This window comes from Condylostylus longicornis, unplaced genomic scaffold, assembly GCF_029603195.1.
Source record: "Condylostylus longicornis isolate FDR11 unplaced genomic scaffold, ASM2960319v2 ptg000022l, whole genome shotgun sequence".
Taxonomy (NCBI): Eukaryota; Metazoa; Arthropoda; class Insecta; order Diptera; family Dolichopodidae; genus Condylostylus; species Condylostylus longicornis.
The window spans coordinates 2,277,135-2,298,677 of NW_026577991.1; the positions used below are offsets into that span (position 1 = coordinate 2,277,135).

Sequence of the window (21,543 nt, forward strand, 5' to 3'; positions counted from 1 at the left end):
AGCACTCTTTCGAGAGCTACCCTTCTTACACGTTCAAGTATCTTGTTGGGATAAAAACCACCTAGAGACTTCTTTCTGCTGATCAACGGTCCACATTGACCGAGAAGGTGCATCGAATTCTCCTTCATTTCCTCACGGAATCTGTAAGTGCCCTCGCCTTCCAAGCCCAACCAGCTCATGTAACTCCTGAATCGGTAGCGTCCCGTTAGAAGAGTCGTAAGCATTTCCATCTGAATCCTTCCCATTCCTATTATTTTCCTGCTACACCGCAACTAATCGTAATTGCCCAGAAATAGTTCCTCAAGGATTCTCTGCGGCCCAATACAAAGTATGTCGAATGGCAGTTTAAAAGAAAAATATTGCCAAATCTCTTAAATTAGCACATAAAAATAAATTTTTTGCTTGAAATAAATTTAATGCAGAATAAAATTAAAACTAAAATATTCAACTTAGGTATTTTTTGTTTTCGAAGCTACAATAAAATTCTCTAAGAAAAACAAAAATTAAAATAAAATTTCTAAGCATGGGACACCATATTTTATTGTAAACTTTAACGAAAACACATTGTGAGCGCAATACCGGTAAAAAGATCTTCTTACTCTTTCTCCTTTATGTTTTTTATTATTATTATTATTGTTATTATTAATTTTTGTAAGTTTATTTGTATATAACATGAATTATATGTCAATGTACATAGTGTTATTTTACCATATGACCGAAAATAAAAAGAAAATTAGTTTTATATATTTTATAGTATCGGGTGATTAGTTAGTAATGAATGGTATTTGTATTTTGGGTTTAGATCAGTACGATCATTGTCTGATCAGCAGAGAACAGTATTATTCATATGTGTCTGAGAGAGAACGATACGACAGAACATCTACTGCCTTTCCTTTGCGGATAGAAAGACAGGTCCGCTTCTTTGTTGTTTCGTGTCCTGTGCAGTTTCAAAAAATTGCACCTTTTTATTCTGTTTCAGATGGTTTAGGTCATTTGTCCTAATCGTATTTAAACAGATTTGCAAATTGCAGGTCATACAAAGGATAGTAAATATAAGCAAATATTCGCTTCAAAAGCTTGTGTTCTTTTATTACATTGCATTTAGCAAATGACTTAAAAACAATTAAACGCGATTCAGCCAAACTTAGTGGACTATATTGTATCCCACAATAGGACTATCTAATATTGTATCCCACACTTGTAAAATCAAATCCTACTAAGCCGGCATTTTTGAGGGGTGTGTATACAGCAGTTCGAAACTTTTTTTGCCACGTAAAGTTATTCTACGAGTATTAGTTTTTGAAATATTCAAACTTAGTTCTAGTTCAACTTAGAGTTGCATGGCAATTTATGGCTATTGTATTTGAACCCGTTGTTTAAATTGATGGAGTTTAAAACTGTAACTGTGCCAGACAGAAGTTAAACTATTTTTGAAAGTTTGATGGTATTTGCTTTTTTTTCTTTTTGAATTATTGTGCGAATGGACGAACAGAGCCCGGTAATTTTGCATATAAAGTAGATCCAGCCTTTGGTAAATGTATGTTTTTAAATAGATAGAAATGAGATCAATAAATTGTTAAAACAACAACCCCCTATATATGTCTATAGAAAATAAATATTATTACACTCGGTTATCATATTCAAAAAAAAAATAACAATAAAAAAACCAAAGAACTAGCTATATATATAAAAAAAATACCACGTTTTTTTATAATAGGTGTTTATTTATTTACACACACATACCTACCTACATATTTCCATAATTTTCAAATTGAATGAAAATTTTTTATTATTAACTTTTTAATACGCATGCACTCTCCAATGGGGTCCTAAAAATTTATTCAAATATATAATAATAATAATGAATTATAAAAAGAAAAAAAAAATTAAATAGTATAAGTAAAACTTATAACACTTTTTATCTATAAACCGTTATAAATAAAACCGTTATACATTACATGTGTATAACAATATACAAAGATATATACATATAACAGTAAAGGAAAGAATATTCAACTACGCTATTTTACTATTATTTTTTAGTTTATTCTTTTAATTTTTGTTTTCATTTTTTAAAATTCTCACTCAATTCTTTTAACTGGTATATAAGTATTTAGCGGCTATATATATGCATGTGTATATAGAAATTGACCATTTGACTTTGGTCGATTTGTTTTGGTCATTTAGTAAAATAATTTTGAACAGTTAAAAACTTCATTTACTTGAAAATAGAAGTATAAAAATCACGCGTAAAAAATATTTTTGAAAAATTGAATTAAAAAATTGAAAAAATTTTTTTTCCCCATATTTTTAATTTTTTATTAACAAACACAAGTAAAAATATGCGAATAGAGTGCGGTGTTTTTGAGTACAATTTATTTTTAATAAATTTTAAATTTTAATTTTAAAAATATTTGGTCTTTTAAAACTTATATGGGCCAGTATTACTTATTTTTGTAAAATAATAATTATAACTGCTCGAATATATACGAAACTGAAAATATTGTCCATTGTTGGAATTGGAAGAATTTATTTCTGAATTTTGGAACATAAAACCGAAAAAAAATTTATTGACTCCTTCAGAAAATATTAAACGAAAGAAAAATATTTGAAAAGAAGGAGGTTTTGCGAAAGAATTATAAGAATTTTTTTATTTAAATTATTTTTGATATTGGATTTTAATTCAGAAAATTTTTGGCCGGCTTATTTTATTTTATTACAAAAGAAAACAAGCCTACATATAGGCAATTATTATTAAAGGATATTTATGAGAAAAATTTAAATATACTATGCAAAAATTTTGATGTAAATTAAATATTAGAGAAAACAAGAAGCAAAAGAATAATAAGAAAAAAAAAAAGCACAACAAGGATTTCCGGCAAGGCTCTACAATAAATAATTGAAATTCAAATTAAATTCAATTATACACGCTGAAATATTTTATATATAGAATTTTTACATGCTATATGTATTTGAACAGGAATCAGAGGAAAAATTGTGAATGGCCTAAAATTATAAAACGTGCAACATATACATACGCACGCATATATTGAATTTTTAAATAAAAATTATTAAAATTTCATGTTAATTTGAATTATTCTTCAAAAAAATTTTTATTATATTAAGAAATTTACATATATTATTACTCACTATTACTATATATTAACGTCACAATTTCATATATATATATATATATATATATGCATACACACAAATACTTTATAATATTATAAAAATTTATAATTCATTCACGATATTTTTAACCTTCTAAAGCAAGCATATTATATGGAAAATTTTTTAATTTATTAACAAGCTAAAAAATATACAAGGTAAAATAAAAAAATGTCCACTTGATATTTTTAACTTCTTCTATACTTCTTCTCTTCTATATATACTTGGAATATAGAGAAACTAAACGAAAAAAAAAATTAAATGTATTTTTAAGAATTTTAAAATTTTTTATATAGAAACAGCAAGCAATATAATGCCTGTTATAACAGAAAATCAGTCTATAAATGATATTAAAGATGAAAATAACATCGAAAATAATATTATAAATATTGAAAATCAAAAATTAATTAATAATAATAACAATAATGATGATGATTTACAACAAAATAATCATAATAAAGTTATTACAAATTTTCCACAACCAATAAATATACCAATAGAACCCTTGTATCCAGTTGAAATAAAATCAAATAATAATAATAAAATATCAAATGGTAATATTAATGGATTTAATTCAAATGATTCAAGTCCACTTGAAATTATTGGACAAACAACTGGTCAATTAATTAAAACTGATCATCAGCCATCTTATTCATCAATAAATTCATTTCAAATAATTAATCCGGATACATTACATTATAATTTGAATCCAAAACCGAATGCAATTGTAAGACCATTACGTCGTAATAATAATAATAATGATTTAATTGAAAATAATTCAAATAATATTAATAATGGTATTAAAAAAAATAAAAATAATAATAATAATATAAAAAATAATAAAAAAATTGAAAAAAATCAAGAAAATACAAATAATAATAAAATAAATATTAATGAAAATCATATTAATAATAATGAAATAAATTTAAATAATAATTTAATGAAAAATAAAAAATTAAAATTTGATAAAATTAATGGATCTATTGAATATAAATCAATTGATGATGGTGGTGATGGTGTTGCTATTGATGGTGATGTTAATGCTAGTACCATTAATGATAATAAAATTAATGATGATAATAATTCAACAACTAATAAAAAATCAAATGGTTTTCTCACTGAAATGGCTAATTTTGCAAAAGAATTAAATCAAAAATTACATCGTTTAAGAAGTGATAAAACCTCACCAATACGAAGTTCATCAAAAAATGTAGGTATTATAAGAATTAAAAAAAAAACACACACAATTAAATTTTATATTTTATATAATTATAATTGATATGAAAAAACCGGATTTTATATATATATATAAGCGAAGCATTTGTATATACATATAACACTTATTGAATTTTAAAATGATTCATGGGGTTTTCCATACATGTATTTTTAATAGTATTTTAATAAATTTATATTGATTTTTGAATTTTTACTTGTTTATTTGTTTAAAAACTGATTATATTGATAGTATAACAGTTTAAAACAGTATAACAGTTTAATTATAGTACGTATAACAGTTTCAGTCAAGCTTTTTTTTTTCGAATCAAAGCTATAGTTGAATTATAAATTCCATTTACAATAGAAAATACTAAATATAACACTTATATTTTCTTTATATTATCTATTATTGCATAGTTTTAGGGGAAAAACGAAATCAAAAACACAATATTTACATAATAATAGAATTATGCAATTAATTCAGATATTTTATATGATTTCTCTTATTTTATAGAAATTTGAAATTATTTACAATTCGCCCAAAAGTTGGCATTACACACACTCCAAATTTATTGTTTTGTTTTCTTTTAGAATAATACATATTCTTTCCGTTATTTCTTTCATAAAATGAAAGTATTTTTTCTAATAATATTTTTTTCTTTTATGAAAATTATTTATTAACACATGCTAACAAAACAAGAGTAAATAAAATATTATTGTTTCCGCCTATAAATATGCAATAAAATTAAAAATAATTTAAATTTCATTTTAATTGTACATTTATTTACATTTTTTTTTTAATATTTAAAAAAGAAATTAAATTTAAATAAATCCTTGTATATTTTTCAAGGATACGACATGAAAATCATGTAATAAAAACAATATAAGAAATTTTTTAAATGAAATTTGAATAACTTTGAAAAAATAATTAAGTTATAATATTAAATTAATTCTAAAAGTTTTGTTATAAAAATTTTAGACTTAATATTTCATATAAGATTAAAATTTTATTTTCTTTGAATTAAGTATCGAAGCAGAATATTATTCTTATTTTACATGTTAACTAGCTTTTATAACTTTTACATGAGTATTCCAATCTCACATGTATGTTTGCCTTATAGCCGCTTACATTTACATATTATGTACAAGTATAATTTATAACATTTCAAAGTACGTACAGGATAACCTTAAAAATATGAAAAATTATTAATAATAACCTAGTTTTTTTTTTTTAATTGACTATAATTAAATAATTATAAAGTACAAATAGAATTTTCACTTTTTAGTTGACCGCTCTAAATAATATGAGAGACGATTATGAAAACAAGTTTGAATATTTAAAAAAAAAAAAAAAACAAGTAAAAATTTATTAAATTGTCATGAAATTTATGAAAAATGGAAAATAAAATTCCCTTTTCTTATCAATTATGTTATCGTGTTGCTTATTTAAATTTTTTTAAATAATAATGATCTAAACACAAATAATAAACACTATTGCATATGTAATTTAAAAATATTTGTTGTTTTTTTTCTTTTACATACCAACACGAAATCCAATATTAAAACGAATAATTTTACATAATATTCTTAAAAATATATAGAGCACATATCAAAATAATAATAATAATAACAATAATAATAACAGTAACAGTAATAATGATGTACTTAATAAACGACCATTATTTGTAACAACTGTACCAAGTGGTATATTTTTACCACCAGCAAAAGATATTTCACCAACATCACAAAAACGTATCTATTCATTTTCATCTCGTCCAAAAATTTTCACTTTATATCGTTCAAATAATAATTATCCAGCAGCAGGTGGTTATTATACAACCGAAACATATCAAAAGAATACAAATAATAATAATGATAATTATAAAAATAATATTAATAAATTAAATAATGACGGGAATAGCAATAATTATAATAAAATTAAAGAAACAATAATAGATGATGATAAAGCTAAAAATTCATTAAATGAACGTATGAAAAGAGATGTTTTTCGTGGTAGTGATGAAATACGTCCATATAATTTTTATCAAAATAATTCATCAATGAATTCATCAATAAATGGTAGTAATAAAGCATTAAATAAAAAGGATTTAAAAAGGTAAAAATATGTAATGGTATCTTGTGTGTGTATTGCTTATGAGTATTGTGTATGTTTACAAAATTAATTAAATGTCTTAAGTACATATTTTTTACTTATAAAATTTATTTACATATATTATTAATTAAAATCTAAAAAAATTTATAATATTTAAGAAAATTTATTAAACTACATATTGGGTAAGATTTCTTCTTAATACCTAAAGAGACATAAAGTAATTTAACACTACTGTAGCCAATATAATTTTCTAAAAAATTTGTTTTAAATCAATCATTTTCTCTGAAACAAACGAAAGTGAAAAAAAAATCGAATCCGTCATAAACGATTATTATGACGGATTTGAACGTTTATAGATTAGCAGGGGTCATCAAGAGACCAGGTTACTGTAGCCATAAAGACTTTCCAGCTGGGCCTATTATCCTCACATAATTACAGATTCATCTAAGCGCAATCTTCCTAAGCAAGTTCGAGCGTGCCTCAACATATCCCCCCAAAGTGAACCAATCGCCTCCTGGCTAAAGGTTCACAAAAGCAAAGAATATATTCAGTCATCACATTTTCATCATGGCAGAATAAATACAAGCGGCCCCCAAAATTATCTCAACTTATCTGCTCCTTCTGATAGATCGACCTAGAACGAAGAGCTTCGTCTACCTCATTTCTGACGCCCAACCCCTACGCTTCTGTTGCTTGGGTTCCATTCGTTCTGCCTCCCACGCCTTCATATCACCACTAGTCAACCAATAAAAAGGTTCGGACCCAACAAAAGCTGAAGTATATTAAAAATTCAACTAATGAAATATTAAACTTCTTAAGTTAATTAATGATTCTATTTTTTAATCGGAAGGTGTTTACTTTTAATTTTTTGCTCTTATAAAAATTTTAAAAGAGCCTACAATTAAAAAGAAGTAAGCTGTAAGAAATTGCGGAAAACATAAATACCCCAAGCCGAAAATGAGATCTCTTAACTACTCGTAGGCTAACTAACATGTAGGCTTGTATTATGTCTTAAGTGTTATACATTTAGAGTATGATATACCTCTTACTCATAAATAGAACGCCGCTGTTACAGTATGTAATAAAGATGGTTTGAGAAAATACTCAAATATTGTTCATTAATTTATAATGACAATTAGTATTATGAAAATCTAATTTAAAATCTAATAATCAGATTATATTCAATAAGAAAAGTAGAACAAGACCACATTAATATAGGAAATTGATTAAGTATAAGACAAATTACTAATTTAATATATGGTGGGTGCATTGTATTTAGTTACAAATTTAGGTTAAATACACAAAAATGTAAATGCAATAAAATAAAGTTATTGTGTCCCAGATTTTAATAAACCAAAAATGATAACAAATTTTTAACTTACATTTTTGTTTGTTTCTATCCTTTAACTTTTCATTATTTTTACAATTTTATTGACATTACCCAAATTACATATATGAATACCATTACCAATAATATTTATGTATGATAATATTTTTATTCCACTTATTTTTCTAATAATTGTGTCAAGGATATCTAATAGAACAATAATCGTAGAGAAAAAAAGGACTCACATACTCGTACAATAATTATGTTAACATTTTACTTTATGTTGTATGACTTGTTTGGTTGTGTGTATAGGTCACATAGTATAAATACCGATATCGTTTTGATTGAATATTTTTGATTTTTTTTTTATTTATAAAAAACTATTTTTCAAATATTATTGATATTTAAAGAGAAAACCATAACCTGGGATCAAAAATATTTTATTTATATTGAAATATTTAAAGAGTAATTCCAGGGGTGTGTAAATTATAAAAATTCCAGGGTAAGAGTATAATATGGGTAAAATAAAATGGTTTTAAGTCCGTGACAAAATTTTTTTTTATTAGAAAATGTAAAAAACATCGTGTTTATTACTCATATAGATTCTTTTCCTGATAATTATAGTATTAAAAATATTATATAGGCTGGGGTATTAAAAATATATATGGGGTACTACAAATATATGTGTATATATTTAGGAAATTATAATATTAAATAACATTATATAATATTCATTATTATTAGGTTTAATATTTCAATTGCAAAATAATCTTGATAACCTAATTTTGGCGTGTTTTTTTTTTTTTTGTCCGTCGATTCTATTGATTTATTATTTCCATATGCCATACATTAAAATTAAAAATTTTTTTTTACCTTGACTTAGATTTTTTTTACTTCCTTTATACGACGCGTAAAAATTTAATAATTTTATAACACACGTAAAAAAATAGAAAACGAAATCCTTTGGGACATTTTGGATATTTTTAGAAAATTAATTTTATTTATTTTATAATAAAAACATTAACAAAAATATTTATTCAAAATGAAAATAACCTAGCAATTTGATTAATTAATTTTTGATACATTAATAATCACATATACGTATATTCATGTGCAGACATAATATACTTATAATGTGACTGCAAAACTTGCAAGATTTGGTTCAAAAGTGTAAAAAATATTTCTTTTTTTTTACATAATAGTGAAACTGTAAGAACTCCTCTTAGGAAGACTTTCATATCAAATTGAAGTTACACAAAATATAGATGTGAAACCTTAACTATGGAAAAATCGCCCTTGTTGTCCAAATTTGAGGCTACCAGAGAATGGATTCACAGAACGTTGCTTCTCAATAGTCAATTTGTATAGGAAATCGATTTGTTTAGTCTCTGGATTTAGCAGGGCGAAAGGGTAGAGCATTTATTGTGTGAATGCGAGGCGGCAGCTTTGCTTACGACTAAGATGGTTTGGGAGAGGCTTTGTAACCGCAATGAAATTGTCTTGATTTGGACAAGCTGCAATACGATACTACAATTTTTCAGGGATATACTGCTAATGCTAATCTAAGCAGGAATATACTGCTTAGATATACTGCTAATGTAGGTAGCGATGGAAATCACAAAAGATCCTATGAGTGGACGTGAAATATGCCTAAAGGGTTTGGTTTCTACGAAGAAAAAAACACTAAATCAAATCTGCGATAAAATTTAATACTACTAAATCAAACTTAATGTAGTATGATTTTCTTGCTCGAAAAATTATTCAAAATAATTTTATTAAAACCACATTCTTTATATATGTATGAAAAATTCTGGAAAAAGAGCATTTTCTGGATAAGTGACTTTTGTGACTTAATTACAAGAAATTGAAAATTTTTAAGCAAGTTCTTAAAAAGGAAAGTAATATGGTTGATTTCAAGCTATCAAAGAATGAAATTATAAAAAGTGGCTAATATACACAAATAAACCAAAGACTATTCAAAACTAGTAGTGGCAGTAGTAAGGAGAAGGGGAGCTCACCTGGCCAACCGTGGGAAGCTCACGCAATAGGCTAAGAAAAAATCTCAGTAACCCTCAAATTAATATGCGACAGACAACCTTCGTAGCACCTCCAAACCTGTACCCAAAGAGACAATACCCTGTCACTAAACTTAAAGATCAGCACTACCCTATCTCAACAACACCTTCGTTCTCTTTTCATATTCCTACAAGGCCACAGGGATCTCGCTACCCTGCAATTGCGAGTCTTCCCCCTATGATGTCAATAAATATTATGTATGACGTCAATGAATTCCTTCAGCGATACACGCACTAATCCATTCACCAATCACAATTAGAGCATAGACGAAACTAATTAGCAAGTTGGTTCTACAAAATTAAGTATAAAACTTCCGGTGAACATTATTTCTGTAATTTTTTTTTGTATAAACTTTTGAACTTTTAGCGAAATAGTAAAATCCTTTTGTTTTTTTTGTTTTTTTTTTTATTTGACTTTTTCAGGTGGACATCTGTTTTGACCAATTATAATTTTTGTTTATTACATGAAATTTTCATCCTTTTTATTCTACTAATCGTTATTTTTTAATCACGAAACAGTTGGTTTTTTTTCTCTACTTATATATAGAGTTCAAAAATCCCCTTTGAAAAGAAAATTATAATAATTATACAAAAGTTTCATCATAAGTTATTGAACTTTGTTCTAAATGAATCTTCTATGACTTTAAGCATATGCGCTATTGAAAAGTAAGTGAACCTTTTTTGTGGAATATTTTCGAAAAAAATCATTTTAAGTAAATGAAAATTATTTTTTTTTTTAGTTTAAATGATTGCTTTACACTAACATTCATTCATTTATATACACAAAGAATTGTTGACCTTTTCCTTTCTGTCAAATTTACAATTTACGTTTGTTGTCAGTTTCCGTTTGATTATACCAGAATTTAATTAAACTTTGATTAATTAATTAATCTTTGACAATTTATACCTTTTTTGGGACATTTATAATTTGATTTGCGAAATAAATTAATTTTAATAAAATTGTATAAGATGAAAACACAATAGAAAAACTTATTATGCATTTTTTGATGTTATTTACCATTGCACATAAAGAAAACAACTAGATTATCAGAAAACTATTCAATTTACTAACTTCAAGACATATGCATTGAGCAAATTCGCAACATTTATACTTTGCATTTCTAAAACCCCCCTTCCACAAATAAATTTTATTTTCAAAAGAGAATGGTTAGGAAAAGCATAAAAGATGAGCTATGCTTTCTATTTTCCCAAAAGATCATCAGTCTGCAATCATGAAAATCACATGAATTACTTTCATTTGCAAATGACAGTCATATGCAAATAATAAAGCATGTTAAAATCAATCAAATTTAACAATTAATTATTGTAAATGCAGTAACACATGAAACCAAAATTCATGACGCTGTTGGAATTCATGAGTTTTGCAAATTGTTAATAAATGACGTTCTGGAAAATTGCCTACCTTTGACATTTCAATCAGTTAAATAAAGAGCAAAGGTCAGTTTAATTAAGAACATTTTTTACAATTATACTTGCACCCTCTCTTCTTTTTTTATTTATTATACTGCTTATATATTGAAACATAGCGGTTCTTAATCGTCAATCATTGACTGACATTTCAATATTGAATATGCATAATACCATATTTTTATTAATTTATTTTAATTAAAGTTCATATGAAATGCTGCTAGAGCGATAAATAATTGTGTTTTAATTTTAGAATAAAAAAATAGAAAAACAATATTTGCAAAATCATTCATAATTCGCAATTAATATCGAAATTTTCGATAAAATTTTTTCAATTTTAGGCTATGTACGAATTTTACACTCAAGCTTTTTAATTTTGCCACAAAAAAATTTTTTTTGACAACTTAAAAAACAATTAACTTTCATTTTATTTATAAACTCGTTTTTTTTTTTGTTATACACGCGATTCAAATTAATTTCGTCAGTACAAATTCGATAAGACGAGAAGACGAAGTTAATTTTCTTACTGTAATCTAAAAAAGAACAAGAAAAGTGGTAAAAAAAAAATTTCGAATTTTTGTTTTTTTTTATCGATTAAGAAAATGATATTTTAATTTTTATGCTACAGGACATTTAAAATATTTTTTTTATATATTTGATAAATTGTAAAAATATTTTTAATTAAACAACAAAAATTCTGTCATTTTCATGTAGTACCTGTGTATGTGTATGTATGGTGTATATTTAAATGTCAATAAGAGTCCAATGACCTGTCAAAAAAAAAATAGAAACTAAAAAAGCAAAAGGAAACATGCAGCTTGTTTTCTTGTTTAAGAAATTTTCATGAGTTCACAATTACAATGTAAATTTATGAAGGATTTCAAGTAGTATAGAAAAGGTTTAAGGTAACAAAAAGAATTCTTAAAATTTGATAGTATCATGACAATAATATGAAAAATTATTTTCATTATTAAAGTGAAAAGAAAATTATGACAATTATTACAGAGTGACCCCGTTATGGCTTTATAAGATGAGTGACAAAATGAGATGCAGAATTATAAGCAATTATTTGATGCGAAAATTGTTATACGATTACATATATTATGATGTAGAATCATATAGTCACTTTCGTTAGCCACTGGTTAGGTTGCTAGTGTATCGTAATTTTTTCTTCATATTATACATTGAAAGTTATCGACCTATTTATTGTATGGTAATTATATAAATATCAAATTTTTTATTTATAGTATCGGATATTTAGTTGTACTCGTATAATACTGAAAATAATTTTGTTATAATTTTGATGCCATTTGTGCCATTTATAAGTTATAATATTTAGCTACGGGTTGGTCGCCGTAGTTAATATAAAATTATTGAAAGAACGTCATAAACATTTGAAAATTGAAAATATTACATTACATTGACATTTCGAAAATATGGACCTTCCTCAAACTAAGGCTTAAATTTTCAAAATCCTTTGTATTCTTTGAAATCAAATGTAGTCGCCTTTTATGGGTACGAATTACAGCGTTAATTGGAAGTAATATTATATTGTGTTATACAAAAATATTGTATCAATAATCTTTCTATTCACTTATAGTGAAGAAAAGAGTATACGAGAACTATACAAATAAAATCGTAATTGTATTAATATTTGATTGTATATACAGCTATAACATACGAATTCTTCCAGAATGAATAAAAGCGAATTGCAATGAGTACGAAAATTCGACCCTTAAGAAAACTACGAAAATTATTTTACGAATATTTTATGAATTCTCTATGGGACAATCTGTAAATTATGAATGTATTCCTGACAAACAAGTAAAATAAACGAAAATATTTTATATATAAAAAGAAAAAAAAAACAAAACAAAATACGAATTCATTTCGTTACTGTTATGTTTAAATTCAATTTCATTTTAATATTTTTTTAATTGGTTCTTTTTTTCTCCATCATAAAATTATGAATTTTTAGTACGATTTTAGTCTTTAATTTGTTACGGTCATAAGGAAATGTTGTACATATTATTTTTTCCTCTATTTCGCCGCAATATTGTAGTACAACTTTGGATTATTTAAAAAAAAAATAAGCAAAGGCAAAAACAAACCGTATATAAAAAGGACATTATCCTTTGTATAAAAAGTTTATGCTATATTTAAACAAATTATAAAGAAAAAAAAAAATTAAATTTATCAAGATTTTAAAATTATTTTCAAAGACAACAATAAATTAGAATTAAACTAGCCCTATATATAAAATTTTAAAATTTTTGTGTGTATTTGTGTGTCAGTTCAGAATTCTTGAAACGTGAAATTGTTTTTTTACTAATATCCTTTTTTTGTGAAGAAAATTCTAAAATATTCTTATTTGAAATCGAAAAAATAGTTTCTTTTTTAAAAATGGAAAATAAAAAAGTTCAATTTAAAATTGTTAATCAACAACAACAACAACAGCAGGAACAAAAAGTACAAAAGCCTGAAAGTAGGCAATTATATACATATAAAAGGTGATTTACCTCAATTTTTTGTATTTGAAAAATTTACGATATAGTTACGATTTTCTTCTATATACAATAAAACTCTTCAATATGGAAGAATTTAGTTTTTCTTTACTATTATTTTAAGGTTATGTAATATTCAAGTGTATTGTTTTCTTCTTCAGGTTATGTTTACTTTGAAATTTATTGCGAACCATATGTTATGATACTACTTACACCTACTTACTTTGGAAAATAGATGGATTTATTTATGTGTAGAAAAAATTATACTCAACATACGGATGGGTCATTATGGGGCTTATGCTTATGTACTATATGAATGTTGAATTGAACATATTAAATATGTACAAATAAAAACAAAATTTCTGTATACATTGGCGATTATTTGATTGCCCCAAAATCCATGTGATATCCATAATTTAAAATACCAATATAATGTAGTATGTATATAAGTACGTACTAAAAACACACATAATAATAGGAAATAAAAAACGTTTATTTAGTAAACATTTTATTTATACACACACACACAGTATAAAGAAATTGTGAAGCAAAACGAAAAAAAAAACGAAACGAGAACAAAATAATTGTAGGAAAAATTTATGTTAAAAGTAATAAATAAACGAAATCAACGACCACAAAAAAAAAATAGTAGTAGACCACTGAAATTTTAAAGCGTAGTAGATATTGTTTTTATTCTGAACAAGACCTTAATATAGCCTCCGTGTTCCCTTATCAGAATTTGTTTTTTATTACGCGTTTATTTTATTCTATAGATAAATACATTTACGACTAAAACTTAATATAGTATTTACTATGTAAGAAGAAAAATGAATATTGTTGGAATGGCGTATAGTTTAATTAAAATTGTGTTAATTTACTTTTAAAATGATTGTACTACATACCTATTGAAATAATAATTATTTAATGGAATTGGAAATATTTGGTTTTATTAAAATGTTGCTAACAGTTTTGCTCAGTTAATAGCAAAATTTAAATAAAATCCATCGGGTTTTTGAAAATGAAATAAAATGGTACTCAGGCAGTAACGGGTTAAATTTCGAAACATTTATTTAAAAAAAAATTTCAATGGTGTTTAACATTCCCATTAACAAGAATATGATCACACCATATTATTTTGATTTTATGTTGCATTATTCTAAATTATTTATACTTGAATGATTATTATTAACCCTAACTATACCTAGAACCTAAAATGGGTATCTGTGTTTTTTTTATTATACTGCAAACCTTTTCCGAAATATACACACGTGTACATATATTTGAAATTTTCGAAATATAGAAGTTAGTTTATATCTAGTTCATTAGTTTTTATGTATATTTCCTTAAAAACAATACCCATTTGATTAACATGGAATTTAGTACAATGATTCCAGCTGCATTATGTTGTAACGAATTTTAAATAATATGCGGCCATTGTATATTAATTTTGCTGCTTTAGTTGGAACACCACATGCTCTTTTAATTGTCATAGTAATTGGAATAATACGATTTTTAAATTGCTTCACATGTTTCACTCATATTTTAAATGTTCATCTATACAGATGCCAAGATATTTAATATATTTCATTATTTGTATTCTATCATTTCCGACTTTTATTGTAATTTCATGAAATTTTTTTTGATTTTACCAAAATAATGCGTTTTTTAAGGATTCATGCAAGGGCCATTGGGATTTTTTTCTAATTCACTCAGATGTTGTGCTTTTGCAGGTTCATGTCCTTAACATATATTGTGTACTTTGATTCTATGATACAATGTGAAATATTCATAACAAATAATAAAAATAAAAGATCGTTGTGGTACACCCATGCTTATAAGCAATTCAGATACACTATGTGTTTTCTACTTTAAAGTAACTTCTGAATAAATTGTTAGCTGTTCATCTAACTCCCGATTCTTCAAGAAAGTCTAGAAGGCGGCTATGATTGACACATCAAATGCTTTACTTAAATCAATAAAAATATCCGCAATATAATAACGTTCATATAAAAGCATCATAAACATCATCTAGTGTTACCAAAACTGCGGAATTCGTACCACTACCATGTAATCCATATTGATTTTCGTCAAAGCCGGTTGTTTATTCGGCAAAGCTGCAAATTAATTTATTAATAGCTTTCTCATATATTTTACTTATTGAATTTAGTATTAGAATCTCCACATTTTATAAATTATATACAAACATTTAAATAATTTAAAACCTAAATGGCATTTAAATAGATCTAGTTAAAATAAAATATTACATAGACTCACAATTGAATAATTTGATAAATTTTGAATAAAACTTGAAACGTATTATTTTTATTTGTTATTTCAATTCTAGAATATTTTAAAAATTGATCTAATCATTCAAATCACATATTCCAAGTAAACACAATAATTAAATTTTGTTTCAAATCAAAAAAAAACAATAAAAGGAAAATAATTTTATCGATTTAAAATCCTATTATAAAATTGTACAATATTAATTTTTCATGTAAATAGGAAATGCGACAACAAAAATATTGAAAACTTTTTACATTTTAATAAATAATATAAAGAATATGGAGTACGCATTGAAAATTTAAGGTAAACACGCTACTTATAGGCAATTCTTTTCAATCTTTATGAATTAGTTCAACTTAGAAATCCATGAGTGTTTTCAAAAATCAAATTGCTATAAAATTCGACAGCTCTGCCAGCTTTCTTTCTCTACTCTTGTCTAGCTTCTGTTAGCGTTTTTCATCTCTTACATGAAAATGTCGGGCGTCTCCGCATCTGACCTCACTTATTCTACCCCCATTGCTGTTCTTTTTATTTTTGTAAATTTTTCTCTGCTCTATACGCATAAATAAGGCGAAAAAGAATTATCAACTGTGACAGAGCTGTGCATACTGTAATTAAAATGGAAGGACACCTTGTATTCTGAGTTCGCAAACAAAACCACTAAGCTCTCCTTTTACCACGTAGCTCTTATCATATGTTGTTCTAGCTTGACTTAGGACGTCGTTTACTAATAACTAAAATAAAAACGTATAATTTTGAGAATTCTTAGAAAATAATTATATAAACATTAAGTGAAAACTAAAACAATCCTACTAATATACATAATATGTATTTTTGTGTTTATGTAATTTGAAATGACATAATGTCATAAATGTCAATGAAACCCTGATGTTTACATAAAATTGTGAAATTAAATAAAATTGTCAATTAGACATATGTATATCTATATTAATATTGGACATTTCAATGGCATAAATTTTAAATTGTATACAATTTGTAAACATCGTATTTTTAACTGTAAACACACATTTACATACTATAGTGTTACCACCTATTTAATAATAAAATTTCAAAATAAAAGATAACCATAAATTATTTTCCGTTTAAACCTTATAAAAAATTCTATATGCGCTTATATTTTCTAAGTGTGAATTTTTTTTTAGAAAACAACAAAAATAAATGAAAATTACATTTAATGAATATTTTATAATTTTTCTATATGGACATTTATCAGTTTACCATAATCTTTGTATTTTCAATATAGCCTAGCATGTTAGCTAATCTTATGAAGCAGAAAAAGAAAATTTTAAAAAAAATTTTGCACAACAATAATAAAATATTTACCAAAGTACATAATGAGGAGTACATGATATTTGCACATTCGAAAAAATAAGCAAAGAGAAAAGGTCAAAGGTCTTGAACAGGAAATAGTTTACTATATATCCTTTTTCTTCTTCTTTTTTCATATATGTATAATGTTATACAAATTATTATATAAGTTAGTCTATATAAATACTGTTATACTTTGACTAATTTATTAAATTCCATAATAAAAAGAAAATGAAACTTTTACAATAAAGACTTGGTTATTTGCATAAAAAATTTATTGATATTGAAGAAGAACGGCGCGTCGAAAACTAAGAAGGCGACAACGATGAAAATAACACTTAAAAATAATTTTTCTAAATGGGAATTGCAACATGGAAATTCTATTTTACGGGATATACAGTGTATCACAATGATGAATCAGACAATTTACGGTCTTATATTGGTTATGTTCCTTGCGTATTCACGTTTCTTAGTCACTCTTTAATCACAATTCTCGAAATTTTTTTATTACTTTTATTTTCTTTTATTATTAAAAGTGAGCATTTTGTATTACCGTAACCTAACGAAATTTTTACCACATTTCGTGACGGTAAATTTTCTATAGGAATGATTTCCAAATTTAAAAGAACTAACAAAGAAATTAAATCTGCCGCATTTTAAACACTAAAATTGATATTTTAAAATCTTGTATCTTCACTTAATTTTTTTTCTTTACAAAATTTCCGTATTTATAAACGGGAATTTTAAGGACATTACGATAGGTCAATAAAATCATTAAAATAATCTCTCTATATAATACCACCCTATATGTACTATTTATTTTCATAGTTTCATCTAGATATAATGTGCAAGAGCTTTTGTTATTTTTATATACAAAGAAAATTCGTGAGCCGGAAAATACTTAAAATGCAAAAATTTTTAACTTTTAAAAATATTTAAGAATTTGCCAACGTGATTTTTTTTTAGGAGAGGAAAATAAATGAATTTTTATTTTAATTTTTTCTACAGAATTCTATACCCCTATAAGAATTAGCAAATAAAAATATTTTTAAAATAATTTCGTCAATTATCAATTTTTTTAAATAATAAAATAGGGAAATGTAATTTAAGACTTTGTTTTATCGTAATTTTTTATTTAATTATAAATTCGTATATAAACTTTTTGTATAGCAAAGAATATTTAAGCGAAAAGGTAATTTTGGAAATGAAATGAAGAAACTGCCTCAACTTTTTTTTTTTAATTCAAGTTCAATTAAATTTATTATTAGAATTTGATTTTCGAAATAAAATTTTAAAAACTTAATTTTCCTATTATTAATATTTGTGATCGTAATTGAATTTATCAAATTTTAAATATTTTTAGGGAACCAGCACCACCGCAACCATTCAAAAATATTATGCATGATAAAAGGGTTATTAGAGGTAGCAATTTTAGTCAATTACAATCAAATGTAAGTTGAAAATATTATTTTAAAATAAATTTAAATTTTAATGGGTTTATATAAAAGCTTGTACGTTAGGGCACACACAAACAAAATGTGCGCACTCAATTTTAACAATTAATTTTTTTTTTTCATAACACAAAAAATTTTGATTTATTTTACACAATAACACTTTCACTATATTCCGATTTAACATTCAATAATGAATACTTTCCAGCCTTGGAATCCGTATTTTACACATGCGGGCCTCCTTTCTGGAAAGGTGAGTTTAAATTTTGAAAAACACTATTTGATTTCATTGTTATTTATTCTGAGAAGCAAACCACTGCGATTTAATGGTATATCGTAAAAAATTGATTTATATCGTAAATTTTTTTTTTTAATTTATTACTGATGCAAATAAATATTACGAAATAGTGTTAAATTTTTACGATATAAATTAAATATAATAAATTATTGAAATATTTTTCAGAAAAAAGACTCGCTATATTATTAAAACACAAGTTTTAATTGAAAAATACGTTATTATTAATAAAATTTAATTATTTTATTAAATAAGATAACAAGTTTTCCATGTTTTTCAAAATTTAACTAGGTTCATGGTATTCATACATTATTCTGAACATTAAATTTTTCAATAATTAATTTTTTTTTAGGATCAACAACTAATTTATACAAAAGAACAAGACGCTAAACGACGTCTTCTGCTTCGAAAACGATGTTTAGCACGTAATCAAAGAAATGTAATTGGATCACCACCACCAATTCAGGGTCGTGTTCATATACCAATCCAAACAGAAAAATATTTAGAAGAATTATTTGATCGTCCACCAGAATATGATGCTAATACACAAACAGATTTATTTTTACAACGACCACCATCACCGCCATATGTACCAGCAAAAGTTGGTATTGATCGTGCTACTCAAATTGAAGAAGGTGATCTATTTGATTTTGATGCAGAAGCTCAACCAATATTGGATACATTAATTGGACATTCTGTACAACAAAGTTTAATTGAAACATTACATGAACAAGAAATGGCTGAATTGAAAGCTAAACAAGAAGAGTAAATTTATTTTTTTTTAATTTTGTAATTTCATTTAAAAAAATTAAAATAATTCATTTTCGTTTTTTTTTTTTTTGTTTATGAAAAATAGACTTCTTGCACGACGTGAAGTTGAATTAGCTGAATTAAGGCGGTTGGAAGAAGAAGATCGTCGTTTACAAGAAGAAAAAGAACGTCGTCTTAAACAAGATGAAATGAGTAAGGATATCGATGTTAAATTACAAGAGGAAGTTACTGCTGCCAAATTACTTCAAGGACATATTGCTACAATTCTGCCGGATGTTTTACAAAAACTTGAACCACAAACTGATTCCGCACATAAAGATGAATTACAAAGAAAAATATGCCCATGGTTGAGTAAAGAAGTTGCTGAAGAAGTTGGAAAAATTATCGATTCAAGAGAAATTTTAACAGAAATTATTAAGGAAATCATTATACAAAGAGCATCAGTATATGCTGGTTATTCTGAAAGTGGCGATGATGATAACATTATATGTGAGGAAGGTGAAGAAGAAGCAGAAACAGAAAATGATTATGAAGATTATGAATTTATTCGTAATGAATTAAATTCTTTAATAAGGAATGTTGAAGATATAGAATTAATTGGAAATGATTCAAATAAATTAGAAACAATAGAAGAAGAAGTTATAATTAAAGATGAAAATGTGCCATTAGAAAAAGAAATTGATGATTTAAAAGAATTAATCGAAAATAATGAAATTGAAAATGTAAATAAAGATGAACCGATATTAGATGACAGTAAAATTGAACAAATTGTTGAAGATGAAGTTATGAAAATAATTTTAGAAACTGATTTAGCTCAAACCACAGTCGATCATCAAGAAACCGATGAAATTGTAAAAGGTGATAATAACAGTAATAATGCCACAAATGATTTAAATGATAATGATGATGATGATAATTCAAACACTGAAGGTATTATACGTAATGAAATTGATCGAATTATATCATTAGCAAATAGTATTGATGAAACAGTTGAATTGCCAACACAAATTGAAAATGTTAATTATACAACAGAAATTACAAGACAACAAGATATAGATGATGACAATACTGAAAATGATATTGATGTTGACGATATTAATACAACTGATAACGATGACAACGATGACGGTAATATCCTCGACGATAATAATGATGGTGATGATGATGGCAAATCTGATGAAATCTTTTTACGTAATCAAATTGAACAAATCATTTCAGTGGCAGAAGAAATCTCATTAGCTCAAAATGAATCTAATAACAATGATGGTATATCGTATATATCGTAAATATAATTTTTGAAAAATAAATACAAAAATTTATTTTCTATAAATTATAAAAAAAAAAAAATTGTTAATAAAATTGTGATAGAATTAAATATGGGAAAAAACACGAAAAAAAAAAATTATATGTATGTAATAAATTATAATTTTATTTTTTATTTATGTTAAAAATAAATAAATGTTATCATAAAATAACCTAGTAACAAAGAAAAAAAAAAGAATTAAATAATTACCTTTTTGCTCAAAATTTAAAGTATAATAAAAATTTAAATTATGTGTAAAAACTAAAACTTTTCAA

The 21,543-nt window shown here is 25.0% G+C and overlaps 1 protein-coding gene across 1 annotated transcript; it reads left to right on the top strand.

Moving 5' to 3' along the window:
* The first annotated feature begins 4,286 nt into the window (after window positions 1-4,286).
* On the top strand, window positions 4,287-21,334 carry LOC129606934 (bromodomain-containing protein DDB_G0280777). Its single transcript, XM_055517581.1, has 7 exons — window positions 4,287-4,381; window positions 5,988-6,206; window positions 6,312-6,502; window positions 18,812-18,899; window positions 19,108-19,152; window positions 19,547-19,959; window positions 20,051-21,334. The coding sequence occupies exons 1-7, from the start codon at window positions 4,295-4,297 to the stop codon at window positions 21,249-21,251; spliced, it is 2,244 nt and encodes a 747-aa protein (XP_055373556.1). The 5' UTR covers window positions 4,287-4,294; the 3' UTR covers window positions 21,252-21,334.
* Window positions 21,335-21,543: the final 209 nt, after the last annotated feature.